Source organism: Entelurus aequoreus, linkage group LG01 (assembly GCF_033978785.1).
Source record: "Entelurus aequoreus isolate RoL-2023_Sb linkage group LG01, RoL_Eaeq_v1.1, whole genome shotgun sequence".
In the NCBI taxonomy this organism is placed as follows: domain Eukaryota; kingdom Metazoa; phylum Chordata; class Actinopteri; order Syngnathiformes; family Syngnathidae; genus Entelurus; species Entelurus aequoreus.
The window spans coordinates 10,697,196-10,724,447 of NC_084731.1; the positions used below are offsets into that span (position 1 = coordinate 10,697,196).

The 27,252-nt window shown below is 38.5% G+C and overlaps 1 protein-coding gene across 1 annotated transcript; it reads right to left on the minus strand.

Moving 5' to 3' along the window:
* Positions 1-18,711: 18,711 nt before the first annotated feature.
* Positions 18,712-25,719, minus strand: LOC133648124 (growth/differentiation factor 8-like). The gene is made up of 3 exons (XM_062043909.1): positions 25,179-25,719; positions 23,840-24,201; positions 18,712-20,057 (listed from the first exon to the last, which is right to left on the minus strand). Exons 1-3 carry the CDS (start codon positions 25,504-25,506, stop codon positions 19,677-19,679), a joined length of 1,071 nt encoding a protein of 356 aa, XP_061899893.1. The 5' UTR covers positions 25,507-25,719; the 3' UTR covers positions 18,712-19,676.
* Positions 25,720-27,252: the final 1,533 nt, after the last annotated feature.

Sequence of the window (27,252 nt, forward strand, 5' to 3'; positions counted from 1 at the left end):
TCTCACACTATTATGTTAGATCCACTATGGACTGGACTCTCACACTATTATGTTAGATCCACTATGGACTGGACTCTCACACTATTATGTTAGATCCACTATGGACTGGACTCTCACTATTATGTTAGATCCACTATGGACTGGACTCTCACACTATTATGTTAGATCCACTATGGACTGAACTCTCACTCTTATGCTAGATCCACTATGGACTGGACTCTCACTATTATGTTAGATCCACTATGGACTGGACTCTCAAACTATTATGTTAGATCCACTATGGACTGGACTCTCACTATTATGTTAGATCCACTATGGACTGGACTCTCACACTATTATGTTAGATCCACTATGGACTGGACTCTTTCACTATTATGTTAGATCCACTATGGACTGGACTCTCACTATTATGTTAGATCCACTATGGACTGGACTCTCACACTATTATGTTAGATCCACTATGGACTGGACTCTCACACTATTAAGTTAGATCCACTATGGACTGGACTCTCACACAATTATGTTAGATCCACTATGGACTGGACTCTCACTATTATGTTAGATCCACTATGGACTGGACTCTCACACTATTATGTTAGATCCACTATGGACTGGACTCTCACTATTATGTTAGATCCACTATGGACTGGACTCTCTCACTATTATGTTAGATCCACTATGGACTGGACTCTCACTATTATGTTAGATCCACTATGGACTGGACTCTCACACTATTATGTTAGATCCACTATGGACTGGACTCTCACTATTATGTTAGATCCACTATGAACTGAACTGTCATTCTTATGCTAGATCCACTATGGACTGGACTTTTTTATTTTTTTCAAAACTTACCAATTCTCATTCTTGCAGATTTTTTCCAAAAACTTGAATCTTTAGTTCTAGATTTTATGTGGGGATATAAAAAACGCAGAATATCCAAAAATAATTTATTCAGATCTGCATAGGAAGGGGGACTGGGTCTTCCAATGTTCAAAAAGGATTACTGGGCATCAAATCTGAACGCATTGACCTATTGGAAGATGGGCTTCCCAAACAATGAATCACTCAATTCTGCTCCCTGGTGGCTGAAATTGGAATTGCAGTCATTAGTTAAACCTTACACATCATTGCTATCTCTACTTTTTACTAAACCAGTCTTTTTTTTTACCATGAATTGATTAACGTGGACCCCGACTTAAACAAGTTGAACAACTTATTGGGGTGTTACCATTTAGTGGTCAATTGTACGGAATATGTACTGTACTGTGCAATCTACTGATAAAAGTTTCAATCAATCAATTCTATTAAATCAACAAGCCATAGTGTAGTAGTAAGAAATTCTATCAAAATTATTTCTCAAATTAAAAAACAATTGAATATTTCCAATGTAACTATGTACTCACCAATGTGCCACAATCATGCATTTATTCCATCGATAACAAACATATTTTTTTTAACTACCGTAGTACCCAAATGTAATTAAATGCATAAAGGACATTCATTTCAAGGACATTCTTGCGTCATTTGAGCAATTGCGAATCAAATTCAATTTGTCCCAATCCAGTTGGTCTCGCTATTTGCAGGTAAGAACATTTATTAAAGAAAACATTTCAAAGTCTCAGCTGGTAAATGAAAAACACCCTCTCTTAGAATTACTAAATATATCACCTACAAGTAAAAAGTTTACCGCCAAATTTGCCAGCTGCTTCATTATGTCCATGACATGAGCAGACGGTGTTAAAAGAGCCTGGGAACAGGAAGTAAGAACAACAAAACCCAAACAACAATGGGAACGGACACTCTCTCAAATTGACAATTGCTCAATGAACAGTAGACTTAGGCTCATGCACTTTAAAGTGATTCATTGTTTCTATTACTCCAAAGTTTCATTACACAAATGTTATCCTGATACATCTCCACGTTGTGATAAATGTCAATCAGCTGAAGGATCACTGTCTCATTGGTTTTGGGAATGTCCAATTATTCAACCATTTTGGTCCAGCATCTTCTTCAGGATAGCATCTTCTTCAGCGCTCTGTCACCTATCCTGTTTGTGATTTTCATGGACAGGATTTCTAGGCGGAGTCGTGGCCATGGCGGAGAGGGTATACGTCTCGGGGGGCTAAGGGTTGCGTCACTGCTGTTTGCAGATGATGTGGTCCTGATGGCACCTTCGGTTCGTGATCTTCAGCTCTCACTGGATCGGTTCGCAGCCGAGTGTTCAGCGGCTGGAATGAGGATCAGCATCTCCAAATCTGAGGCCATGGTTCTCAGCAGGAAACCGATGGTTTGTACAGTCCGGGTAGGGGACGAGACTCTGTCCCAGGTGGAGGAGTTTAAGTATCTCGGGGTCTTGTTCACGAGTGAGGGAAAGATGGAGAAGGAAATCAGCCGGAGAATGGGAGCAGCTGGGGCAGTATTGCAGTCTCTCTGCTGCACTGCTGTGACCAAACGAGAGCTGAGCCAGAAGGCAAAGCTCTCGGTCTACCGAGCTATCTACATTCCTACTCTCACCTATGGTCATGAAGTGTGGGTAATGACAGAAAGAATAAGATCGCGGATACAAGTGGCCGAAATGAGTTTCCTCAGAAGGGTGGCTGGCATCTCCCTTAGAGATAGGGTGAGAAGTGCAGTCACCCGAGAGAGACTCGGAGTAGAGCCGCTGCTCCTTCGCTTGGAAAGGAGCCAGCTTAGGTGGTTCGGGCATCTCGTGCGGATGCCTCACGAGCGTCTCCCTAGGGAGGTCCCACTGGGAGGAGACCCCGCGGCAAGCCAAGGACCAGATGGGGGGATTACATCTCCTCTCTGGCCTGGGAACGCTTCGGGATTCCCCAGGAGGAAGTTGCTAATGTTGCTCTGGAGAGGGAAGTCTGGGGGTCTCTGCTGGAGCTGTTGTCCCCGCGACCCCATTCCGGATAAGCGGTTGAAGATGGATGGATGATCTTCTTCTTTTACTCGGTCGGGGGTATATCACAGAAAACTTGTCCCTAACAGGGATATCATTTTGTTTGTGTGGTCTTCAGAATCACATGCGGCCCGTTAAGCTTTTCAATCTGGCCCGCCGGACATTCCCCCCAAAAATATTTTTAGATCTTTAAGATGGAAACTGTGCAGTGATGTTTTTAAATGGCCGGAAGTCTGGAACTATACGAAGTATTTCAATGGTTGGAATCTGCGCTTTTGCATAATATACTAGTTACTATGGTAATCTAATTAGTTGCTATGGTAATCTAATTAATTACTGTGGTCATCTAATTAGTTACTATGGTCATCTCAGTCACAGCAGCTCAGACGAGGTACCAAGCAGTGTGGGTGGGGAGCGTTTCCACAGAGCCTGAAATGTGGGTGTCAGGGACAGACGTGGAAGGAGATTTTTACAACAAAATTCTAAATCTTAGTGATATATCACATATATCAGATTTTAGGAAGGTTTTTTTTACCCTTTGCGTATATTTCGCTTTATTTGTTGCGTTTTTGTTGCGTTTCGCTTGATTGTAAAATATGTGGATGGAGAGGGGGTGTGACGTTCATATGTTGTCAATATTCAGTGTTTTATCCTTCATAGTTAATATTGTAACATTCTTTATTTTCATGTACATTCTGGGTGTCTCATTCAGTGAAAAAATGTAAAATTCCATTCCGTTTTTCAAGGCGGTCTGTCATAACGTTTTTAGCTTTCAATCAGACATTATTGTGAGGTTTTGTATTAGTGTCCCTAAAAATCAGGGGCCGTACTTATCAAGCTTCTTAGAGTGCCATTTTACACTTAAGTCCTGAGAATTTGCGAAATTTAGTCCTACTCTCAAACTTAAGAATAAAAGCTTTTTATCAACGTTCTTAAGTCTAAGAATCACTCCTACTCTCCACGATATTTAAGAGACCTTCAGAGGTGTCTTAAGTGGTTAGGAGTTGCCAGCAGGGGATGGCACTGAGGCGAGAGAGACGTGCGCCAACGTTCAGGGAACGGAACAATGTTTTTTTTTTTTTTTGATGACGAGCCGCTGATCAAACGGTATCGTTTAGACAGAGCGGATATTATTTTTGTCACAGATTTAATACTTTTCGATTCTTTGTTGATTTCTGCATGTGTCTGCAGTGGGCTAGTATATATAGAGCCACCCACACCAGTTTCAAATTAGTTGCCTAATTAATGAATTGGAAAGAAAATGTTATGACAGTAGCGTATGTGTGTGGCCGTGAGGTGAGTGACGTCAGTGAGTGTGTGGGCGAGAGAAGAGAGGGAGCGGTAGCGTGAGTGCCGGTGGGGACTAGTTTGTTTTGTATTATTTTGTAGTTTATTGTCAAAATATACACTCCCATTGTCCACTTAAATATTTCCAAGATATTTCTTTATTCTTAGACAACGGATTCCCTTCCGTGATTGGTCATTTCTATGGACACAGAAATGACGTCACCTAAAATTCCGTTTACGGCACATAGTAATGTCGTAATTCAGCTCTGAGTGTGACACTTAAGATTCAGTCCTACACTTCGCTGAAAGTGTGAGTAAGACGCTTGATAACTAACTTTTAAGTGCAGCTTTCAGCGAAGAATTTATTTACTCTTAAGTCAACTCTTAGCAGACTTCTTAGGAGTAATTCTAAGAAGCTTGATAAGTACGGCCCCAGATATACCGGCCCCCAGACACATTTTTTTCTCTAAATTTGGCCCCGAGAGTCAAAATAATTGCCCAGGCCTGGCCTAAGCCAAGACATAGTTGTTATCAGGGGCGTCACTAGCTTTTAAGGACAGGGGGGGCTTAGCCCCCAGGAGATGCACAGGATGCGAGCGAACGTAGCGCACGAGCACAAAACTTCACAAACGGCTAACAAAGACTTAGAAATTATTCATTGTTATTATTATTTCAGTCTGTTTAGTTTCAATGTGTGTTCAGTACAACAACAAACAGTGACATTTTGTTTACAGCATCAACAAGAAACAATGACTTGCATGATCCTTCAAGATACACTGAAACACAATGAGAGTGGTGGCATTAGCCTCTATGTTATTACTTCACAACATAGAGGCTAATGCCAGCACTTTCGCTCACAATACAATAATTGTTTGTTCCCAAATATTTTGAAGTTGAACAGATTACATTTTGGGCACATGTGTGACTAAAATGGTTGTAAATTCAAGCCCTGGAAATATTACTTAATTACTTGAATTAAAGTAATATCTGGATCGGGATAATTTGGCTTGTATATAATATATTTATATATATATATATATATATATTATGGCAAGCCGTTAAGGAAATTAAATATATATGGAAGTCTGAATAGAAATGAGAAACTTTTATATAAACTGTAAATAAGAAATACTTAGTCTGCTGATCTGAAAAAGAGCCAAAGCTGTCAAAGAGCTGAGGGACCATCTTCAAAGTGCAATGCTGAAACAAATAATGCAAACAATAAAATGTAACTTCCAGGGCTTGAGATTAATGTAGTCCGATCGTCCCGGGGACGGTAAAAAAAATGCACGGGACGAAATTAAATGCTCCCCGGGACGATGGCTTTTAACCATTTTCTTTCTTTTTCTTTTTATGTTTTATTCATTTTACATTTTATATTAAATGTCTTGGTTTTTCCACCCTCTGAAAATCCTATGAAATGTTTAACAAGCCATCCTATAATAATACAACAGCTATTAATGTAACAATACAATAAAACAAATATATTTAATGATGTTTTTTTTCATTATTTTAACAATAGGCTAATGTATATTACTTTATATAGATTCTACAAGAAACACAAAACTTAAAAACTACATTATTTACAATTGCAGACACAAGGTTCTTGTTCTGCAGTGCTGTGTGCTAATGTGCTTCGTACACCTGCAGGACCGCAAGCAAGGTCGCAGAGAAAATGCGGACAGGATTTTGAGTGATGTGGGCATTTTGTATATGAACAAGAGGAATGGATTGGATACCGACGCACTAAAGGGGCTCTCTACCTTTCACTATAAAGTGAGGGGAAACTGAGTGAATAATGACAGGTTATATGATTATTTATTTAAACTCATATTCGGGCCACTTTATAATGAATATGTCGGCATGTATTTGTAAAAAAAAAAAAAAAAAGATTTTTTTTTTTTTTTTTTTTTTTTTTTAACACCAAATTATTTAGGGGGGCTTAAGAACATTTTAGGGGGGCTTGAGCCCCCCTAAAATAGGACTAACAACGCCAATGGTTGTTATAATTAAACATGCACTCATAGCTTTATTAAAGGCCTACTGAAATGATTTTTTTTTATTTAAACGGGAATAGCAGATCCATTCTATGTGTCATACTTGATCATTTCGCGATATTGCCATATTTTTGCTGAAAGGATTTAGTAGAGAAAATTGACGATAAAGTCCGCAACTTTTGCTCGCTGATAAAAAAAAGCCTTGCCTGTAGCGGAAGTAGCGTGACGTCACAGGAGCTAGTATTCCTCACAATTCCCCGTTGTTTACAATGGAGCGAGAGAGATTCGGACCGAGAAAGTGATGATTACCCCATTAATTTGAGCGAGGATGAAAGATTCGTAGATGAGGAACGTTACAGTGAATGACTTGAGAGGCAGCGATGGACGTATCTTTTTTAGCTCTGACCATAACTTAGGTACAAGCTGGCTCATTGGATTCCACACTCTGTCCTTTTTCTATTGTAGATCACAGATTTGTATTTTAAACCACCTGGGATACTATATCCTCTTGAAAATGAGAGTCGAGAACGCGAAATGGACATTCAGTGCCTTTTATCTCCACGACAATACATCGGCGAAATGCTTTAGCTACGAGCTAACGTGATAGCATCTTGCTTTAACTGCATATAGAAACAAAAGAAATAAACCCCTGACTGGAAGTATAGATAGAAAATCAACAATACTATTAAACCGTGGACATGTAATTACACGGTTAATGCTTTCCAGGCTGGCGAAGGTTAACAATGCTGTGCAACCGGACTGCACAGAGCTATGCTAAAAACATTAGCTCTCCACCTACGCCAGCCAGCCCTCATTTGCTCATCAACACCCGTGCTCACCTGCGTTCCAGCGATCGGCAGAAGGACGAAGGACTTCACCCGATGCGTTTGGCGGCCCGGAGACGTAGGAAGTCAAGGTGAAGTCGGCGGCTAGCGCGGCTAGCGCTCCAACAAAGTCCTCCTGGTTGTGTTGCTGTAGTCCGCTGCTAATACACTGATCCCACCTACAACTGTCTTCTTTGCAGCCTTCATTGTTCATTAAAAAAATTGCAAAAGATGTCCAGAATACTGTGAAATTATGAAATGAAAACAGAGCTTTTTGTATAGGATTCTACGGGGTACCATAACTTCCGTTACTCGGACTTCGTCACGCGCATACGTCATCGTACCGCGATGTTTCAGCCGGATATTTCCCGGGAATTTTAAAATGTCACTTTATAAGTTAACCCGGCCGTATTGGCATGTGTTGCAATGTTACGATTTCATCATTGATATATAAACTATCAGACTGCGTGGTCGCTAGTAGTGGCTTTCAGTAGGCCTTTAATGAAATAAAACAGAAAACAGAAGTTATGTTGCTATTTTGACAAGACTTTTACGTGCTGTGACTTGCAGGGATGAACGTAATAAATGCTGTTGAAACAAAAAATGTGACTAACAGCCAGAAGATGAGAAAGCGTCCCTCTTCCATCTGCTCGGTGACTTGCTGAGTAAAGTTAGTGGAGGGCAGTGACTTCTTTGGAGACATGACAAAATGTGAACTCAAGCTCAGGACAGTAATGGTGGACAGTGTGTTGCAACAATATAGGTCAGAAATCCCCATGAAACACATCAACAGCCAGGACATCTGCATGCAGCGTCAAATCAAGACAAACCTCCCCCTGAGATCACCCTCGGCCACACTCCGTTGACTTCTTTCAGGCTGAGGGCCCGACCTCAAACCTACCAAACCTTCTCACAATTCCACCTATCTGTCATGCAATAGCCACCAGACGAATAAGCTACTCACGCACGGGCCCTATCCGATTTTAAAACTCGCTAACAAAATAAGCGCTTTGTTTACTTGGCTCTACAGAGCAGGGGGTGTCCAAAGTGCGGCCCGGGTATTTGCAGCCCACGGTGTGCAGGTTTATTGTGAAAATCCAATTGACAAGGAAAATGGAGAAAAAAACTGAAATAAATTACAAGTATGATAACACTTTTTATCAACAATTTGATTCGATTCAGAATTTGTGGTTGCTGATACAATTCAGGGACGATACTATTCTTTTTTTTAGAACAATATAAGCGAAAAGATTACGTATTTTTTGGACTATTAGTCGCAGTTTTTTTCATAGTTTGGCCGGGGGTGCGACTTATACTCAGGAGTGACTTATGTGTGAAATGATTAACACATTAGCGTAAAATATCAAATAATATTATTTAGCTCATTCACGTAAGAGACTAGACCAGTGGTTCTTAACCTGGGTTCGATCAAACCCTAGCGGACCCTCCGCCGCGGACGGCGAGACACATCCGACTCATCGTGTAAATAAAAACTTCTCCCTATCGGCATATTACGGATACGGCAACAGCAGAAGTCACACTAATTTGCAGGTGTGTCATTTGTTGTGAGTTCCTGCACTGTGTTGGTTTTGTTCTTTGAACAAGGTGATGTTTGCGCATGGTTCCTTTTTTGTGCACCTTTGTCTTGAATTTTTTTTGAATATTTTTCACTAAAGAAGGGTTGGGTGAATGCGCATATGAAACTGGTGGGGTTCGGTACCTCCAACAAGGTTTAGAACCACTGGACTAGACGTATAAGATTTCATGGGATTTAGCGATTAGGAGTGACAGATTGTTTGGTAAACGTATAGCATGTTCTATATGTTATAGTTATTGGAATGACTCTTACCATAATATGTTACGTTAACATACCAGTTGGTTATTTATGCCTCATATAACGTACACTTATTCAGCCTGTTGTTCACTATTCTTTAGACATTTTAAATTGCCTTTCTAATGTCTTTTCTTGGTGTTGGCTTTTATCAAATACATTTCCCCCCAAAAAATGCGACTTATACTCCAGTGCGACTTATATGTGTTTTTTTCCTTCTTTATTTTGCATTTTCGGCCGGTGCGACTTATACTCCGGAGCGACTTATACTCCGAAAAGTACGGTAAGTAAGTCGAAATCAATTCAGTAACTTTTAGCAAACAATATTCAAGCATTGTGACTGTGAAATAAATAGTGAATACTTGACCCTGCATGTCAAGTTTGCTATAGTCCTGTTATTTCTTGTGAGGGAATTAGATAAATATGAATACAAACAAGCAAGTAAACAACAATTAACGGCCAATGCATTCACATCTTATTTGAATAAAGTGCAACTGCTGCAGCTGTTACATACACTGTAATATTGTACGTGGTGATTGCTATATATTGTATATATTATATAACAATATAATGTAATATATCAGTATATATCATATACTGTATATATAATATGTAAATATTACATATATGTTATATTTTATATTGCTACTATGGTACATTTTTTGTCTACTTAATACCTGCATTATCCTTTCCATCCTTACCCTTTCCATCCTTTGAAACTGAGCTACTGTGTGGAACAATTTCCCTAAATCATGAAATAATTTGGTATAATTCCTGCATAAATAAACATTGAAATAAGGAATTTGTCGAGTAATTAAATATTGAAATACTTAAATTACTAAATGATTAAATGCAATTTTACATTGAATTAATTATTGTAATTACAATTAATAGCTATTTAATACCAATTAAAATTAATTAATGACACATTCCATGTGAGTGTGAATGTTGTCTGTCTGTGTTGGCCCTGTGATGAGGTGGCGACTTGTCCAGGGTGTACCCCGCCTTCCGCCCGAATGCAGCTGAGATAGGCTCCAGCGACCCCCCGCTACACCAAAAGGGACAAGCGGTAGAAAATGGATGGATGGATGGATGGATGGATGGATGGATGGATGCATAAAGTTAGTCTAAGTCTAACCAACACTTTAAGTTGAATCAACAGGAGGAAACCTTTTCTGCTCACATTTTCAACATTCAAGCAGTTTTTAGTAAAAGTACAGTAACCAACATTTTAACAGTAGATTTACCTGCTAAACAAAGTACACTAACCAACATTTTAACAGTAGATTTACCTGCTAAATAAAGTACACTAACCAACATTTTAACAGTAGATTTACCTGCTAAATAAAGTACACTAACCAACATGTTAACAGTAGATTTACCTGCTAAATAAAGTACACTAACCAACATTTTAACAGTAGATTTACCTGCTAAATAAAGTACACTAACCAACATTTTAACAGTAGATTTACCTGCTAAATAAAGTACAGTAACCAACATGTTAACAGTAGATTTACCTGCTAAATAAAGTACAGTAACCAACATTTTAACAGTAGATTTACCTGCTAAACAAAGTACAGTAACCAACATTTTAACAGTAGATTCACCTGATAAATAAAGTACAGTAACCAACATGTTGACAGTAGATTTACCTGCTAAATAAAGTACAGTAACCAACATGTTAACAGTAGATTTACCTGCTAAATAAAGTACAGTAACCAACATTTTAACAGTAGATTTACCTGCTAAATAAAGTACACTAACCAACATGTTAACAGTAGATTTACCTGCTAAATAAAGTACACTAACCAACATTTTAACAGTAGATTTACCTGTTAAATAAAGTACAGTAACCAACATGTTAACAGTAGATTTACCTGCTAAATAAAGTACAGTAACCAACATGTTAACAGTAGACTTACCTGCTAAATAAAGTACACTAACCAACATGTTAACAGTAGATTTACCTGCTAAATAAAGTACAGTAACCAACATGTTAACAGTAGACTTACCTGCTAAATAAAGTACACTAACCAACATGTTAACAGTAGATTTACCTGCTAAATAAAGTACAGTAACCAACATGTTAACAGTAGATTTACCTGCTAAATAAAGTACACTAACCAACATGTTAACAGTAGATTTACCTGCTAAATAAAGTACAGTAACCAACATGTTAACAGTAGATTTACCTGCTAAATAAAGTACAGTAACCAACATGTTGACAGTAGATTTACCTGCTAAATAAAGTACACTAACCAACATGTTAACAGTAGATTTACCTGCTAAATAAAGTACAGTAACCAACATGTTAACAGTAGATTTACCTGCTAAATAAAGTACAGTAACCAACATTATAACAGTAGATTTACCTGCTAAATAAAGTACACTAACCAACATTTTAACAGTAGATTTACCTGCTAAATAAAGTACACTAACCAACATGTTAACAGTAGATTTACCTGCTAAATAAAGTACAGTAACCAATATTATAACAGTAGATTTACCTGCTAAATAAAGTACACTAACCAACATTTTAACAGTAGATTTACCTGCTAAATAAAGTACAGTAACCAACATTTTAACAGTAGATTTAACTGCTAAATAAAGTACAGTAACCAACATGTTAACAGTAGATTTACCTGCTAAATAAAGTACAGTAACCAACATTTTAACAGTAGATTTACCTGCTAAATAAAGTACACTAACCAACATTTTAACAGTAGATTTACCTGCTAAATAAAGTACACTAACCAACATTTTAACAGTAGATTTACCTGCTAAATAAAGTACACTAACCAACATGTTAACAGTAGATTTACCTGGTAAATAAAGTACAGTAACCAACATGTTAACAGTAGATTTACCTGCTAAATAAAGTACAGTAACCAACATGTTAACAGTAGATTTACCTGCTAAATAAAGTACACTAACCAACATTTTAACAGTAGATTTACCTGCTAAATAAAGTACACTAACCAACATGTTAACAGTAGATTTACCTGCTAAATAAAGTATAGTAACCAACACGTTGACAGTAGATTTACCTGCTAAATAAAGTACAGTAACCAACATGTTGACAGTAGATTTACCTGCTAAATAAAGTACAGTAACCAACATGTTGACAGTAGATTTACCTGCTAAATAAAGTACACTAACCAACATTTTAACAGTAGATTTACCTGCTAAATAAAGTACACTAACCAACATTTTAACAGTAGATTTACCTGCTAAATAAAGTACACTGACCAACATTTTAACAGTAGATTTACCTGCTAAATAAAGTACACTAACCAACATTTTAACAGTAGATTTACCTGCTAAATAAAGTACAGTAACCAACATGTTAACAGTAGATTTACCTGCTAAATAAAGTACAGTAACCAACATTTTAGCAGTAGATTTACCTGCTAAATAAAGTACACTAACCAACATTTTAACAGTATATTTACCTGCTAAATAAAGTACACCAACCAACATTTTAACAGTAGATTTACCTGCTAAATAAAGTACAGTAACCAACATTTTAACAGTAGATTTACCTGCTAAATAAAGTACACTAACAAACATTTTAACAGTAGATTTACCTGCTAAATAAAGTACACTAACCAACATTTTAACAGTAGATTTACCTGCTAAATAAAGTACACTAACCAACATGTTAACAGTAGATTTACCTGGTAAATAAAGTACAGTAACCAACATGTTAACAGTAGATTTACCTGCTAAATAAAGTACAGTAACCAACATGTTAACAGTAGATTTACCTGCTAAATAAAGTACAGTAACCAACATGTTAACAGTAGATTTACCTGCTAAATAAAGTACAGTAACCAACATGTTAACAGTAGATTTACCTGCTAAATAAAGTACACTAACCAACATTTTAACAGTAGATTTACCTGCTAAACAAAGTTCCCTGACCCGGCCATAACTGTATTCTGTTCTCTGCCCTGGACCGTGTCCCAGGTGTGCAGAATCATGTGTGCCCCCTCATCCTTGTTGCTGGTGTTGGCTCTCACTTCCTACTTGTGTTTCTTTGTCTCTGATGAAATCGGCTGCCAGTCGCATGTTGTTGTGTTCCGGAAGTCTGTGTCTCGCCGTAGCCCGCGCAGCCGTCACTTCCGTTGCGTTGCGGTTTTACACTGTTGCGTTGTTAGTATTTGTTGTGGCTTTTGCAATCGTGCTGTAGCAGAAAGTTTTTTGTGTTGCAATTCATGATATTGTGGCGTCTGCTTTTGTTATGACGTTTCTCAACCGCCGTAGCTATCCGCCATTTTTGTCTTGATAACACCACAGACGGGCAAACAGACTTAACGTTTAACGTCCTCATCCATAAAAGTGTTAAACTTCGTATAAAGTTCTTCAATCCGATGTTTTGGAAAAAAACGATTTCATTCTCTTTCAAAACGATCGATACCTATCTTCCGGAAGGCAAACTTGCCGAGCACAAATTGATATACTTGTAATTTAGGACTATAAATCGGTATATCGATCAATTGTTACACCTGGAATTGTTTCCTGTCGGAAGCTGGAGAATGCTGTTACACGACGTGTGGCATACAGGCTCTGTAACATTTGAACATACAGTCGTGGTCAAAAGTGTACGTACACTTGTAAAGAACATCATGTCATGGCTGTCTTGAGTTTCCAATCATTTCTTATATTTTTGTGATGTAGTGATTGGAGCACATACTTGTTGCTCACAAAAAACATTCATGAAGTTTGCTTCTTTTAGGAATTTATTATGGCTCTACTGAAAATGTGAGCAAATGTGCTGGGTCAAAAGTACCCTATTTTTCGGAGTATAAGTCGCACTGGAGTATAAGTCGCATTTTTTGGGGGAATGTATTTGATAAAAGCAAACACCAAGAATAGACATTTGAAAGGCAATTTAAAATGTCTAAAGAATAGTGAACAACAGGCTGAATAAGTGTACGTTATATGAGGCATAAATAACCAACTGGTATGTTAACGTAACATATTATGGTAAGAGTCATTCAAATAACTATAACATATAGACCAGGGGTCACCAACGTGGTGCCCGCGGGCACCAGGTAGCCCGTAAGGACCAGATGAGTAGCCCGCTGGCCTGTTCTAAAAATAGCTCAAATAGCAGCATTTACCAGTGAGCTGCCTCTATTTTTTAAATTTTATTCATTTACCAGCAAGCTGGTCTCGCTTTGCCCGACATTTTTAATTCTAAGAGAGACAAAACTCAAATAGAATTTGAAAATCCAAGAAAATATTTTAAAGATCAAGATTAAGATTAAAGTACCAATGATTGTCACACACACACTAGATGTGGTGAAATGTGTCCTCTGCATTCGACCCATCCCCTTGGGGAGCAGTGGGCAGCAGCGGCGCCGCGCCCGGGAATCATTTTTGGTGATTTAAGACTTGGTCTTCACTTGTTTAAATAAATTCATTAATTTTTTTTTACTTTGCTTTCTTATAACTTTCAGAAAGACAATTTTAGAGAAAAAATACAACCTTAAAAATGATTTTAGGATTTTTAAACACATATACCTTTTTACCTTTTAAATTCCTTCCTTGTCTTTCCTGACAATTTAAATCAATGTTCAAGTAAAAAAATTTTTTTTATTGTAAAGAATAATAAATACATTTTAATTTAATTCTTCAATTTAGCTTCTGTTTTTTCGATGAAGAATATTTTTGAAATATTTCTTCAAACTTATTATGATTAAAATACAAAAACAATATTCTGGCAAACCTAGAAAATCTGTAGAATCAAATTTAAATCTTATTTCAAAGTCTTTTGAATTTATTTAAACATTTTTGTTCTGGAAAATCTAGAAGAAATAATGATTTGTCTTTGTTAGAAATATAGCTTGGTCCAATTTGTTATATATTCTAACAAAGTATAGATTGGATTTTTACCTATTTAAAACATGTCATCAAAATTCTAAAATTAATCTTAATCAGGAAAAATTACTAATGATGTTCCATAAATGATTTTTTAAATTTTTTCTAAAAGATTCGAATTAGCTCGTTTTTCTCTTCTTTTTTTCGGTTAAATTTTGAATTTTAAAGAGTCGAAATTGAAGATAAACTATGTTTCAAAATTTAATTGTCATTTTTTTCGTGTTTTCCCCTCTTTTAAACCGTTCAATTAAGTGTAAATATCATTAATTATTAATAATAACATAGAGTTAAAGGTAAATTGAGCAAATTGGCTATTTCTGGCAATTTATTTAAGTGTGTATCAAACTGGTAGCCCTTCGCATTAATCACTACCCAAGAAGTAGCTCTTGGTTTCAAAAAGGTTGGTGACCCCCGATATAGAACATGCTATACGTTTACCAAACAATCTGTCACTCCTAATCGCTAAATCCCATGAAATCTTATACGTCTAGTCTCTTACGTGAATGAGCTAAATAATATTATTTGATATTTTACCCTAATGTGTTCATCATTTCACACGTAAGTCGCTCCTGAGTATAAGTCGCACCCCCGGCCAAACTATGAAAATAACTGCGACTTATAGTGCGAAAAATACGGTATACATACAGCAATGTTAATATTTGCTTACATGTCCCTTGGCAAGTTTCACTGCAATAAGACACTTTTGGTAGCCATCCACAAGCTTCTGCTGGAATTTTTGACCACAAAATTGGTGCAGTTCAGCTAAATGTGTTGCTTTTCTGACATGGACTTGTTTCTTCAGCATTGTCCACACCTTTAAGTCAGGACTTTGGGAAGGCCATTCTAAAAACCTTCATTCTAGCCTGATTTAGCCATTCCTTTACCACTTTTGAGGTGTGTTTGGGGTCATTGTCCTGTTGGAACACCCAACAAGACCCAACGTCCGGGCTGATGGTTTTAGCTTGTCCTGAACAATTTGGAGCTAATCCTCCTTTTTCATTGTCCCATTTAAAGCAGCAGTTCCATTGGCAGCAAAACAGGCCCGGAGCATAATACTACCACCACCATGCTTGACGGTAGGCCTGGTGTTCCTGGGATTAAAAGCCTCACCTTTTCTCCTCCAAACATATTTCTGGGTATTGTGGCCAAACAGCTCCATTGTTCCATCTGACATCACATGGACAAAGATAAGACCTTCTGGAGGAAAGTTCTGTGGTCAGATGAAATAATGTCAGAAAACCAACACATTTATCGTATTTTTCGGACTATAAGTCGCAGTTTTTTTCATAGTTTGGCCGGGGGTGCGACTTATACTCAGGAGCGACTTATGTGTGAAATTATTAACACATTAGCGTAAAATATCAAATAATATTATTGATGTCATTCACGTAAGAGACTAGACGTATAAGATTTCATGGGATTTAGCGATTAGGAGTGACAGATTGTTTGGTAAACGTATAGAGGCTTAGAGGTGACAGAGCTTTCGCCGCTGCTGCTCCCAAGCTCTGGAACGACCTACCTCTGTTAGACATGCCTCCTCTCTTCCAGTTTTTAAATCTCTCTTAGGAACATACTTTTATTCCATGGCTTTTAACACTGAGTGATACCCATCCTGCAATGGCGCCCCATAATACACCTGCTGTGAACCCTAACCCCTAACCCTAACCCTAACCCTAACCCTAAGCAAATATTAACATTGCTGTATGTCAGGGGTCACCAACCTTTTTGAAAGCAAGAGCTACTTCTTGGGTAGTGATTAATGCGAAGGGCTACCAGTTTGATACACACTTAAATAAATTGCCAGAAATAGCCAATTTGCTCAATTTACCTTTAACTCTATGTTATTATTAATAATTAATGATATTCACACTTAATTGAACGGTTTAAAAGAGGAGAAAACACGAAAAAAAATGACAATTAAATTTTGAAACATAGTTTATCTTCAATTTCGACTCTTTGAAATTCAAAATTCAACCGAAAAAAAGAAGAGAAAAACTAGCAAATTCGAATCTTTTTGAAAAAATTAAAAAAATAATTTATGGAACATCATTAGTAATTTTTCCTGATTAAGATTAATTTTAGAATTTTGATGACATGTTTTAAATAGGTTAAAATCCAATCTGCACTTTGTTAGAATATATAACAAATTGGACCAAGCTATATTTCTAACAAAGACAAATCATTATTTCTTCTAGATTTTCCAGAACAAAAATTTTAAAAGAAATTCAAAAGACTTTGAAATAAGATTCAAATTTGATGCTACAGATTTTCTAGATTTGCCAGAATATTTTTTTTAAATTTTAATCATAATAAATTTGAAGAAATATTTCACAAATATTTTTCGTTGAAAAAACAGAAGCTAAAATGAAGAATTAAATTAAAATTTATTTATTATTCTTTACAATAAAAAAAAAAATACTTGAACATTGATTTAAATTGTCAGTAAAGAAGAGGAAGGAATTTAAAAGGTAAAAAGGTATATGTGTTTAAAAATCCTAAAATCATTTTTAAGGTTGTATTTTTTCCTCTAAAATCTTTTTTCTGAAAGTTATAAGAAGCAAAGTAAAAAAATAAATGAATTGATTTAAACAAGTGAAGACCAAGTCTTTCAAATATTTTCTTGGATTTTCAAATTCTATTTGAGTTTTGTCTCTCTTAGAATTAAAAATGTCGGGCAAAGCGAGACCAGCTTGCTAGTAAATAAATACAATTTAAAAAATAGAGGCATCTCACTGGTAAGTGCTGCTATTTGAGCTATTTTTAGAACAGGCCAGCGGGCTACTCATCTGGTCCTTACGGGCTACCTGGTGCCCGCGGGCACCGCGTTGGTGACCCCTGCTGTATGTATACTTTTGACCCTCACATTTTCAGTAGAGCCATAATAAATTCATAAAAGAAGCAAACTTCATGAATGTTTTTTGTGAGCAACAAGTATGTGCTCCAATCACTACATCACAACAAAATAATAATGATTGTAAAGTCAAGACAGCCATGACATGATGTTCTTTACAAGTGTACGTACACTTTTGACCGCCACTGTAAGTAACGTCCACATAGGTTGCTTTTGGCCTGTAAAAATAAATATCAAAATTGTATTGTGAGAAAAGTTCGGACACGCCTTCACTCGACGCTACTCCTCTTTAATTCTTACCGGCGGATGTCTTGAGAAAATAAACAACTTTAGTTTATATTGAAACTGCCTTTGATTGACCTCCAACTGCAACAGAGGGATTATATTGTCACAGCTGCAACTGCACATTACTCAATTTACACTTTGTGTCACCACTGTACATATACTGTACGTTATTTATTCGACTGGATATTTTATTTCTGCTTTTTGCCATGTTTATTCTACTTTCTGCATTGTTTGTTTTATTGCATACAGTTCAATGAACATGTTTTCGGGTTTAGCTCCTATAGTACTGTACTACCATTTCTACATACAAACCCCGTTTCCATATAAGTTGGGAAATTGTGTTGGATGCAGGGCCGGCCCGTGGCATAGGCCGTATAGGCAAATGCTAAGGGCGCCGTCCATCAGGGGGCGCCACGCCAGTGCCACAAATGTTGGAAGGGAAAAAAACGGAAAAAAAAACTTGGTACTATTATTTCTAAATACATAAAATAATCCCACGTTAATTAAAATGCAAAGTAAAGCCTATTTAATAGAAATATTATTTGTTACAACATTACGCCCCCCCCTCCCCCGGCACGGTGCGCCCCCTCCCTTCCCACCACATCAAAAAATCAACACAAGATGTCAAAACGGCCAAAACTGTCAGGTGCAGAAAAAAGAGAAAAGAAGAGGAGAAACGAGAAAAAGACAGACATAGTAGGTAGGTAACGTTAGCCTACATGAAATTATTTTTCTGTTACAGAATGTGATAGTAACCTGGCTTTTTAGCATTAAGCTAATGTTACATGATTCGGCAATTGCTAATCAATAAATAGCTAGTTCTGTTTTAACGTTGGGTTAATATTGTGGAGGGGGCTAAATTGTTATGGAAAATAATAATGTAACGTTAGGTAATTACAGTACTCCCTGGTGTACAGTCATTTGTAAGTCATTCTAGTTAATGCAATATTAAAAAGCACAATAGAGAACTTTTTTTGTAATATAGTTGTTAAAGTCATACTGGTTTGATATCTTGTTTTGTGCAGTGCCTTATTGATATTGTATTTTTAATTTATTTTATGCAACTTGTTGACACGTTTTATTTTGTGTTTATGTATGTAAAAAATATTGTATTTCATATAATCATTTTTTTTATTCATTTATTTATCCATATTTTTTTTAATCTTGTTAACTATTCTGATTGTTAATTTGCTTTCTTTAAGTAAAAAAAAAAGGTCAAAGACAAAGCTATTCGGTTTCTTGTGAGTATATACACTTCACTGCCGATGTGGGGGGGGGCGCCACCTAAAATCTTGCCTAGGGCGCCAGATTGGTTACATCCTGGTTGGATGTAAATATAAACGGAATACAAATGATTTGCAAATCACTAACCTATATCTTTTATATTGTTTCTTTTGTGTGTTTGGCATTTATTGTGAAGCCCAAATAAATGCTTATGTTAGAAACTGTACGGAGGGACTTGTTTCCCTGGTGATCTCATCTTATAAATTGTACACAACCTGCTAGATGTCCTGATAAATAAATGGTGTGTGATTCCCAGCAAGGGGTTTGTAAACATGCGCAGGGAATGAAAGGGCATTCAGTTCGTTGTTTTTCAAATAAAAGCACATGTTGGACATCATGCAGACTTTCTTTTGGCCGAAGCTCAAATCAGAAGAGATCGGAAGCAGCAGGGGGTCCGCCACGGCGTCGTGGAGCTCACAGTCACGTGTGAATCCAAATGCACTAAAACAAATACTGTGTCCTTGCATGTAGTTTGATTTTTAAAACCCTACAAATCCACGACCGTATCTAAGTGTCGCGCACATCAGGAGCAGCCGCAGTGGTCCACCACCATGGAGGGGATCTTTCCGTAAATGATCTGCTCCTTGCGGTTAAAGTAGAGCATGTTGATGGGCGACATCTTGGTGGGCGTGCAGCAGGGCCCGGCCGTGCCCCGCGGGTTGGCCTTGTTCACCAGGTGCGCGTGCGGGTACTGCTGCAGGTGCAGGAACTCGCACTCCCCTGAGCAGTAGTTGGCTCGATAGCGCTTCGGTGCGATGATCCAGTCCCAGCCGAACTCCTCAAAGTCCACGGTGAGCGGGTAACGGCAGCAGCGCGTCTCAGCGGACTCTTCGTTGCAGTTGAGGCCCGAGTCGCGCCGGGACCTCTTTGGATTGTCCAGGATCTTGATCTCGATGAACGGTTGCTGGGAAGAAAGGAATCATTTCTAGACAAGGTTTCTGTTATAGATTGTCATGTTGTCCAAAAACTCATGTTATGTTCTACATGTGGTGAATGTTTATATTAAACTACCAGGTTTAAGTAAATAATGGTTGAGCCCATAAGAAATTAAGGCGCCTTAGTTGGACATTCGTATGTGGACTGGATTAACTCTCTCACGAGAAGAGGCAATAAATTCCGACTTCGGAACGCAAAAGTGATAGCTCTATCCTGGAGGAGAGACTCCATGTTATCTTAACGTCGACCTACAAGTTACGGTATACATCGGTTGTCTTCCCAGTCACTTACACACTTTTTTGATTGATTGATTGATTGATTGAGACTTTTATTAGTAGGTTGCACAGTGAAGTACATATTCCGTACAATTGACCACTAAATGGTAACACCCGGATAAGTTTTTCAACTTGTTTAAGTCGGGGTCCACTTAAATTGATTCATGATACAGATATATACTATATATACTATCATATATACTATCATCATAATACAGTCATCACACAAGATAATCACATTTAATTATTTACATTATTTACAATCAGGGGTTTGGAGGGGGGGGGGGTAGGATATGGACAGCAAGTAGTGGACATAGAGAGAGAGAGAGAGATAGAGAGAGAGAGAGAGAGAGAGAGAGAGAGAGAGAGAGAGAGAGAGAGAGAGAGAGAGAGAGAGAGAGAGATCAGAAGGCATAGGAAGAAGTATCTGCATTTGATTGTTTACATTTGATTATTAGCATTTGATTATTAGCAATCCGGAGAGGGTGTTAGTTTAGGGTTGTAGCTGCCTGGAGGTGAACTTTTTTTTGCGGTTTTGAAGGAGGATAGAGATGCCCTTTCTTTTACACCTGTTGGAGCCTATCTCAGCTGCATTCGGGCGGAAGGCGGTGTACACCCTGGACAAGTCGCCACCTCATCACAGGGCCAACACAGATAGACGGACAACATTCACACTCACATTCACACACTAGGGCCAATTTAGTGTTGCCAATCAACCTATCAGGTGCATGTCTTTGGAAGTGGGAGGGGCTTATCCCCAGGTGCATGTCTTTGGAGGTGGGAGGAAGCCGTACGCACAGGCAGAGCGTGCACGTGTACAAAAGCAGGCCAAGAGAAGCAACGATACATTTGCAGTCATGTCGTTGTTATGACAGAATATGCATTCAATGACAGCTAACGCTAGCGAGCTAAATTGGGATTAATAGCTAACAACACCTGAAGCTCATGCGCGTGCATGCGTTACGTACGTCAGTGGTCCCCAACCTTTTTGTAGCTGCGGACCGGTCAACGCTTGAAAATTTGTCCCATGGACCGGTGTGGGGTGGGGGATGTATTAAAAAAAAAAATAAAAAAAAAATTTTTTTTAATTTTTTTTTTACATAAATAAATACAATCATGTGTGCTTACGGACTGTATCCCTGCAGACTGTATTGATCTATATTGATATATAATGTATATATTGTGTTTTTTATGTTGATTTCATTTAAAAAATAAAAAAAATAAAAAATAAAATTTTTAAATTCTTGTGCGGCCCGGTACCAATCGGTCCGCGGACCGGTATCGGGCCGCGGCCCGGTGGTTGGGCACCACGTACAAAAAGCAGGAGAGGGCGGGTTGTACTGTGGATAATACATTGGAAAGTTGGCGCCCTCTAGGCATCTGTGTACATCAAACTCAAGGTCAAACTCCAGATCTGACTTGTGACATCATTTTATGTGGCCCGCAAACACCTGGAAATGATACGTGTCAATAAAGTACTTTATATTTTCTCACTAAATGTAATATAATTTTTTTCATTTTGACAGAAAAAAATAAATTGCATACCTTTTAAACTTATAGTATCCAATATTGCGACAGATATTACAGCATATTATCATACTTGCCAAACATGTTTTTGTCTAAATAAAAATAAACAAAGACACTTAACTTTACAGCAAACTACCCATCAAATTACAGTTGAAAAATAGTACAACTGTAGTTTTTGTACAGTTTTTGACTGTAAAATCTACGGTTGTTGTTTTTAACGGTGTGTTACTGTAAATGGAAAGACGGTACATTTGTTTTTTACGATAGAAAAACTGGCAGCTATGAACAATATAATGTTGTAAAAACCAATGTCAAACAAGTTGAAAAACTTATTGGGGTGTTACCATTTTAGTGCATACTTGCCAACCCTCCCGTTTTTAGCGGGAGAATCCCGGTATTCAGCGCCTCTCCCGACAACCTCCCGGCAGAGATTTTCTCTGGACAAACTCCCGGTATTCAGCCGTACCTGGAGGCCACGCCCCCTCCAGCTCAATACGGACCTGAGTGGGGACGGCCGTTCTCACGTCCGCTTTCCCACAATATAAACAGCTTGCCTGCCCAATGACGTCATGACATCTACGGCTTTTAGAGAGTAGAGTGCACAACAAGGAGAGAGAGTTCTTGGTTTCTTATGTGGGTTTATTGTTAGGCAGTTTCATTAACGTCCTCCCAGCGCGGTAACAACACACAACAACAGCAGTCACGTTTAGTCTACCGTAAAGCAGTTCGTCTGCAGTAAACAGCAATGTTGTGACACTCTTAAACAGGACAATACCGCCATCTACTGGATAGCCTGCAGAACACTGAAATTCAAATATTTTATTTATATATATAATAAAATAAAAAAAATAAAAAAATAAAAATATATATATAGCTAGAATTCACTGAAAGTCAAGTATTTCATACATACATATATATATATATATATATATATATATATATATATATATATATATATATATATATATATATATATATATATATATATATATATATATATATATATATATATATATATTATATATATATACATGAAATACTTGATTTGGTGAATTCTAGCTGTACATATACTCTCCTCTTAACCACACCCTTAGCCACGCCCCCCGCCCCAAACACGCACCCCCCCCCCCCGCGACCACGCCGCCCCCCCCCCCCCCCCCCCTCCCGATATCGGACGTCTCAAGGTTGGCAAGTATGATTTAGTGGTGAATATGCACTGTACTGTGCAATCTACTAATAAAAGTCTCAATCAATCAATCAATCAATCTAACAAAAAAATTCTGGCAACTAAGCTGCCAGCTTTTTCCGTAAAACCCCCCCAAAAAACAGTGGTACTGTTTTTGCATTTACCGTAAAAAATTTTAAACCCCCCCCAAAAAAACACTATATTTTACAGTAAAATTTTGTAAATGTTAAATTTTGACTGTAAAATCGCCAGTGTACTTAAAACATTTATATCGTTAATAATGAAATCCACAGGCAAATTCACACATTTTTCACTGTTACCGGCGTGGTGCGGTTGGGAGAGTGGCCGTGCCAGCAACCTGAGGGTTCCTGGTTCGATCACCAGCTTCTACCAACCTAGTCACGTGTGAATGGGTAAATGTGGTAAAAAGTTTCAAAGCGCTTTGAGTACCTTGAAGGTAGAAAAGCACTATACAGGTATAACCCATTTACTATTTACAAGCGGCCCTCAGATGGCTGCCATAACTGCCATGTGGCCCTCAATGGAAACCAGTTTGACATCCCTGCTCTAAGTGAATGAACTATAATTGATATTGTTCAAGTTCAATTGTGCAAACCTAACCATGTGATGTTGTAAGTTGTGTGAATTGGTGTTAGATGTATGATACTGGTGAGGCATGCTCCCCTCTGCCTTGTTTTTAATGAACACTTAACCAGTTTGACGTTCCTGGGCTAGACCCTCAGCTCAGTAACATGCACTCACCAGGCCTTCCTCTCCGGGTTCTGCGGACGTGACTGCCAGGTCTACTCCTTGGGGGTTAAAAGCGTTGATGTCGATGCCGTAGTTGCTCTCCGGCTGACGCAGCCACGCTTGAAGCAGAGACTTGATGTCGATGCTCTGCCAGGAACCGGCGCCGGCGTCAGTGTCGACCTTCAAAGAGCGCACTCTGACCCGGGTATTGTTTCCCTCCTTGTCGGGTTTGAAGCGTGAGATCTGCAGGAAGACCGTGGTGACCATGTCGACCGGCCGCAGGTGAACCCACAGCTGAGCGCTCAGGATGTTCTCAGGGTGGATCTTCGGACTGAGACTGAACAGGCAATAAGACAACCTACCCGTCGCGTCTGCTGAAAGACATCATCCATATGGCAAATGTTCAATGACATATCAATAAATGGCATCATGCAGTACATTCTCTTAAGGCAGTGGTTCTTAACCTGGGTTCGAGAGCCTCCGCCGCGTAGGTCAAGACACACCCGACTCATCGTGTAAACACAAACTTCTCCCTGTCGGCGTACTATGGATACCCCCAAACAATGTTCCCTCTAATTTTCCATACGTGTGAGCAAACGCCAAAACTTCGGTGGAGCACATGTGAGCGACGTCGGACCTGCAGCACACCTGCCCCAAACCTGACTAAATAACAAGTTAAATGTTTTATTATTATAATCAAATGAAAGCAGTCATTTCCATGAGATTATTTTCTAATATAAGTGTTTTGGCCCACTTACAATGACTATAACATGTTGTTTTTCATGAGCTGTGTACTAGTATTATATGTCTGGGTGGGGGGTCCTACTCTGGAAATAATGTGTACCCCTTTCAGATATCGCATTTAGTTCCCACCGAAACATTCACATGTTGCACAATGAGATGTAAACATGGGATCATGTGTACATTCCTGTAACTTTCTGTTTGTAAAATATATCTTTATTAGTATTTCTTTAATGTGATTTAGGGCTATATAAATAAACATTGATTGATTGATTGATTAATGTAATAACAGCATTTTATGATTACGGTTCGGGTTCCGTGAATGCGGATATGAAACTGGTGGGGTTCGGTACCTCCAACAAGGTTAAGAACCACGGTCTTAAGGATAATGCTATTGTGTTTATTCCCGCTATGTGGAATAATCACATAAGTTGCCTTGCAGTTTACGATAGTTGTAGACGTCAAAATAAGATGCCTTGTGGCTTTGCTGGAGCTCCGACGGAAGGAAAAGTGAAATGTAAATCTTGTAGAAAACTTTTGCATATCCAGGTCATAACATACTTTGGTACACACCCAGGATTTATACATCAGAACAACAATAGTTAGTTACACTTGGTTGCCATGGTAATGATTGTTTCTGTGGTGGCGTGGTCCTCTTCCTCCACCCGCGGATCGTACTGGTCCAGGAGCTGCGTCAGAGGCGGCGCTTTAGGCAGCAGCTGCTGGATCATGTCCCTGCTAATGTTGGGCGCCTGCTCCAGCCGCAGGATGCTGAGGATCTGGGACTTGATGCTGTAGAGTCTCATCTGCTTGCTGTGTTCCCTGAACTCGCACGCCGAGCACTGCTCCGTGCTGTCTGCCGGCAGCTTGGAGGTCCGGTTTAGCTCCCTCGAGGAGCCTGCGGAGAGGACGGCGGCTAGAGCCAGCAAGAGGAGCATCTTGGAGAGACAAAGTGCTCGGTGCGGCGGCACTATCTCATGTGAGTGTGCCTCTGCGCTCTGGACTCTATGATTGGCTGCTAGGAGGGTCCACTTTTTAAACAGAAGGCAGATTTAAAGAGGTAGTGATGTTTAACATGCAACATAAGATCTTGCTTACAACAGAATTGCACCCAATATATATATATGTATATATATATGTGTATACACTACCGTTCAAAAGTTTGGGGTCACATTGAAATGTCCTTATTTTTAAGGAAAAGCACTGTACTTTTCAATGAAGATAACTTTAAACTAGTCTTAACTTTGAAGAAATACACTCTATACATTGCTAATGTGGTAAATGACTATTCTAGCTGCAAATGTCTGGTTTTTGGTGCAATATCTACATAGGTGTATAGAGGCCCATTTCCAGCAACTATCACTCCAGTGTTCTAATGGTACAATGTGTTTGCTCATTGGCTCAGAAGGCTAATTGATGATTAGAAAACCCTTGTGCAATCATGTTCACACATCTGAAAACACTTTAGCTCGTTACAGAAGCTACAAAACTGACCTTCCTTTGAGCAGATTTGAGTTTCTGGAGCATCACATTTGTGGGGTCAATGAAACGCTCAAAATGGCCAGAAAAAGAGAACTTTCATCTGAAACTCGACAGTCTATTCTTGTTCTTAGAAATGAAGGCTATTCCACTAAATTGTTTGGGTCACCCCAAACTTTTGAACGGTAGTGTATATATACATATATATTAGGGATGTCGGCCGATAAATGCGTTAAAATGTAATATCGGAAATTATCTGTATCGGGTTTTTTTTTGTGGTTTTTTTTTGTTTGTTTTTTTATTAAATCAACATAAAAAACACAAGATACACTTACAATTAGTGCACTAACCCAAAAAACCTCCCTCCCCCCATTTCTTTCTGTTATCAATATTCTGGTTCCTACATTATATATCAATATATATCAATACAGTCTGCAAGGGATACAGTCCGTAAGCACACATGATTGTGCGTGCTGCTGCTCCACTAATAGTACTAACCTTTAACAGTTAATTTTACTAATTTTCATTAATTACTAGTTTCTATGTAACTGTTTTTATATTGTTTTACTTTATTTTTTATTCAAGAAAATGTTTTTAATTTATTTATCTTATTTTATTTGATTCATTTTTTCAAAAAGTACCTTATCTTCACCATACCTGGTTGTCCAAATTAGGCACAATAATGTGTTAATTCCACGACTGCATATATCGGTTGATATCGTATCGGTTGATATCGGTATCGGTAATTAAAGAGTTGGACAATATTGGAATATCGGATATCGGCAAAAAGCCATTATCGGACATCCCTAATATATATACATAGATACAGTATATATATAGCCTTGTGGGTTAGTCTGGGAAGACAAAAGGCAAGGGGAGCACACCCTGAGAGAAAAGCAAGTGCTGGTAGGCGCACCATAGGCGGTCCTCCGACAGACCGGAGCTCCGGCAGCCTCCTGCAGCTGTGAGGAGGTGCCGGTCGTCCTGGGTTTCCCTTGCCATCGGATACAGCTCCCCACAGCCAGGAAGTGACGTCGGAGTCTGCGTGTCTCCCTCGTCGAAAAAGACCTCCACGGTGGAGTGGGCGGATGATGGTTGCAGAGAAGCTCCACAACGGTCACAAAGGCGGAAGAAGGCTGCAGCAAAGATGGGCCCCCAATTGTCTTGGTCTCCAGGCCATTGGACCCTGGCCTTCTCTTTGCCAA

What these genes read in the sequence shown, in the direction of transcription:
- LOC133648124 (XM_062043909.1), bottom strand. Translation starts at nt 25,506, where the DNA reads ATGCTCCTCTTGCTGGCTCTAGCCGCCGTCCTCTCCGCAGGCTCCTCG. An exon ending in CATTACCATGGCAACCAAGT is followed by an intron (nt 24,202 to 25,178) that starts GTAACTAACTAT and finishes GATGTCTTTCAG; the next exon opens with CAGACGCGACGGGTAGGTTG. An exon ending in AACCCGGAGAGGAAGGCCTG is followed by an intron (nt 20,058 to 23,839) that starts GTGAGTGCATGT and finishes CTTTCTTCCCAG; the next exon opens with CAACCGTTCATCGAGATCAA.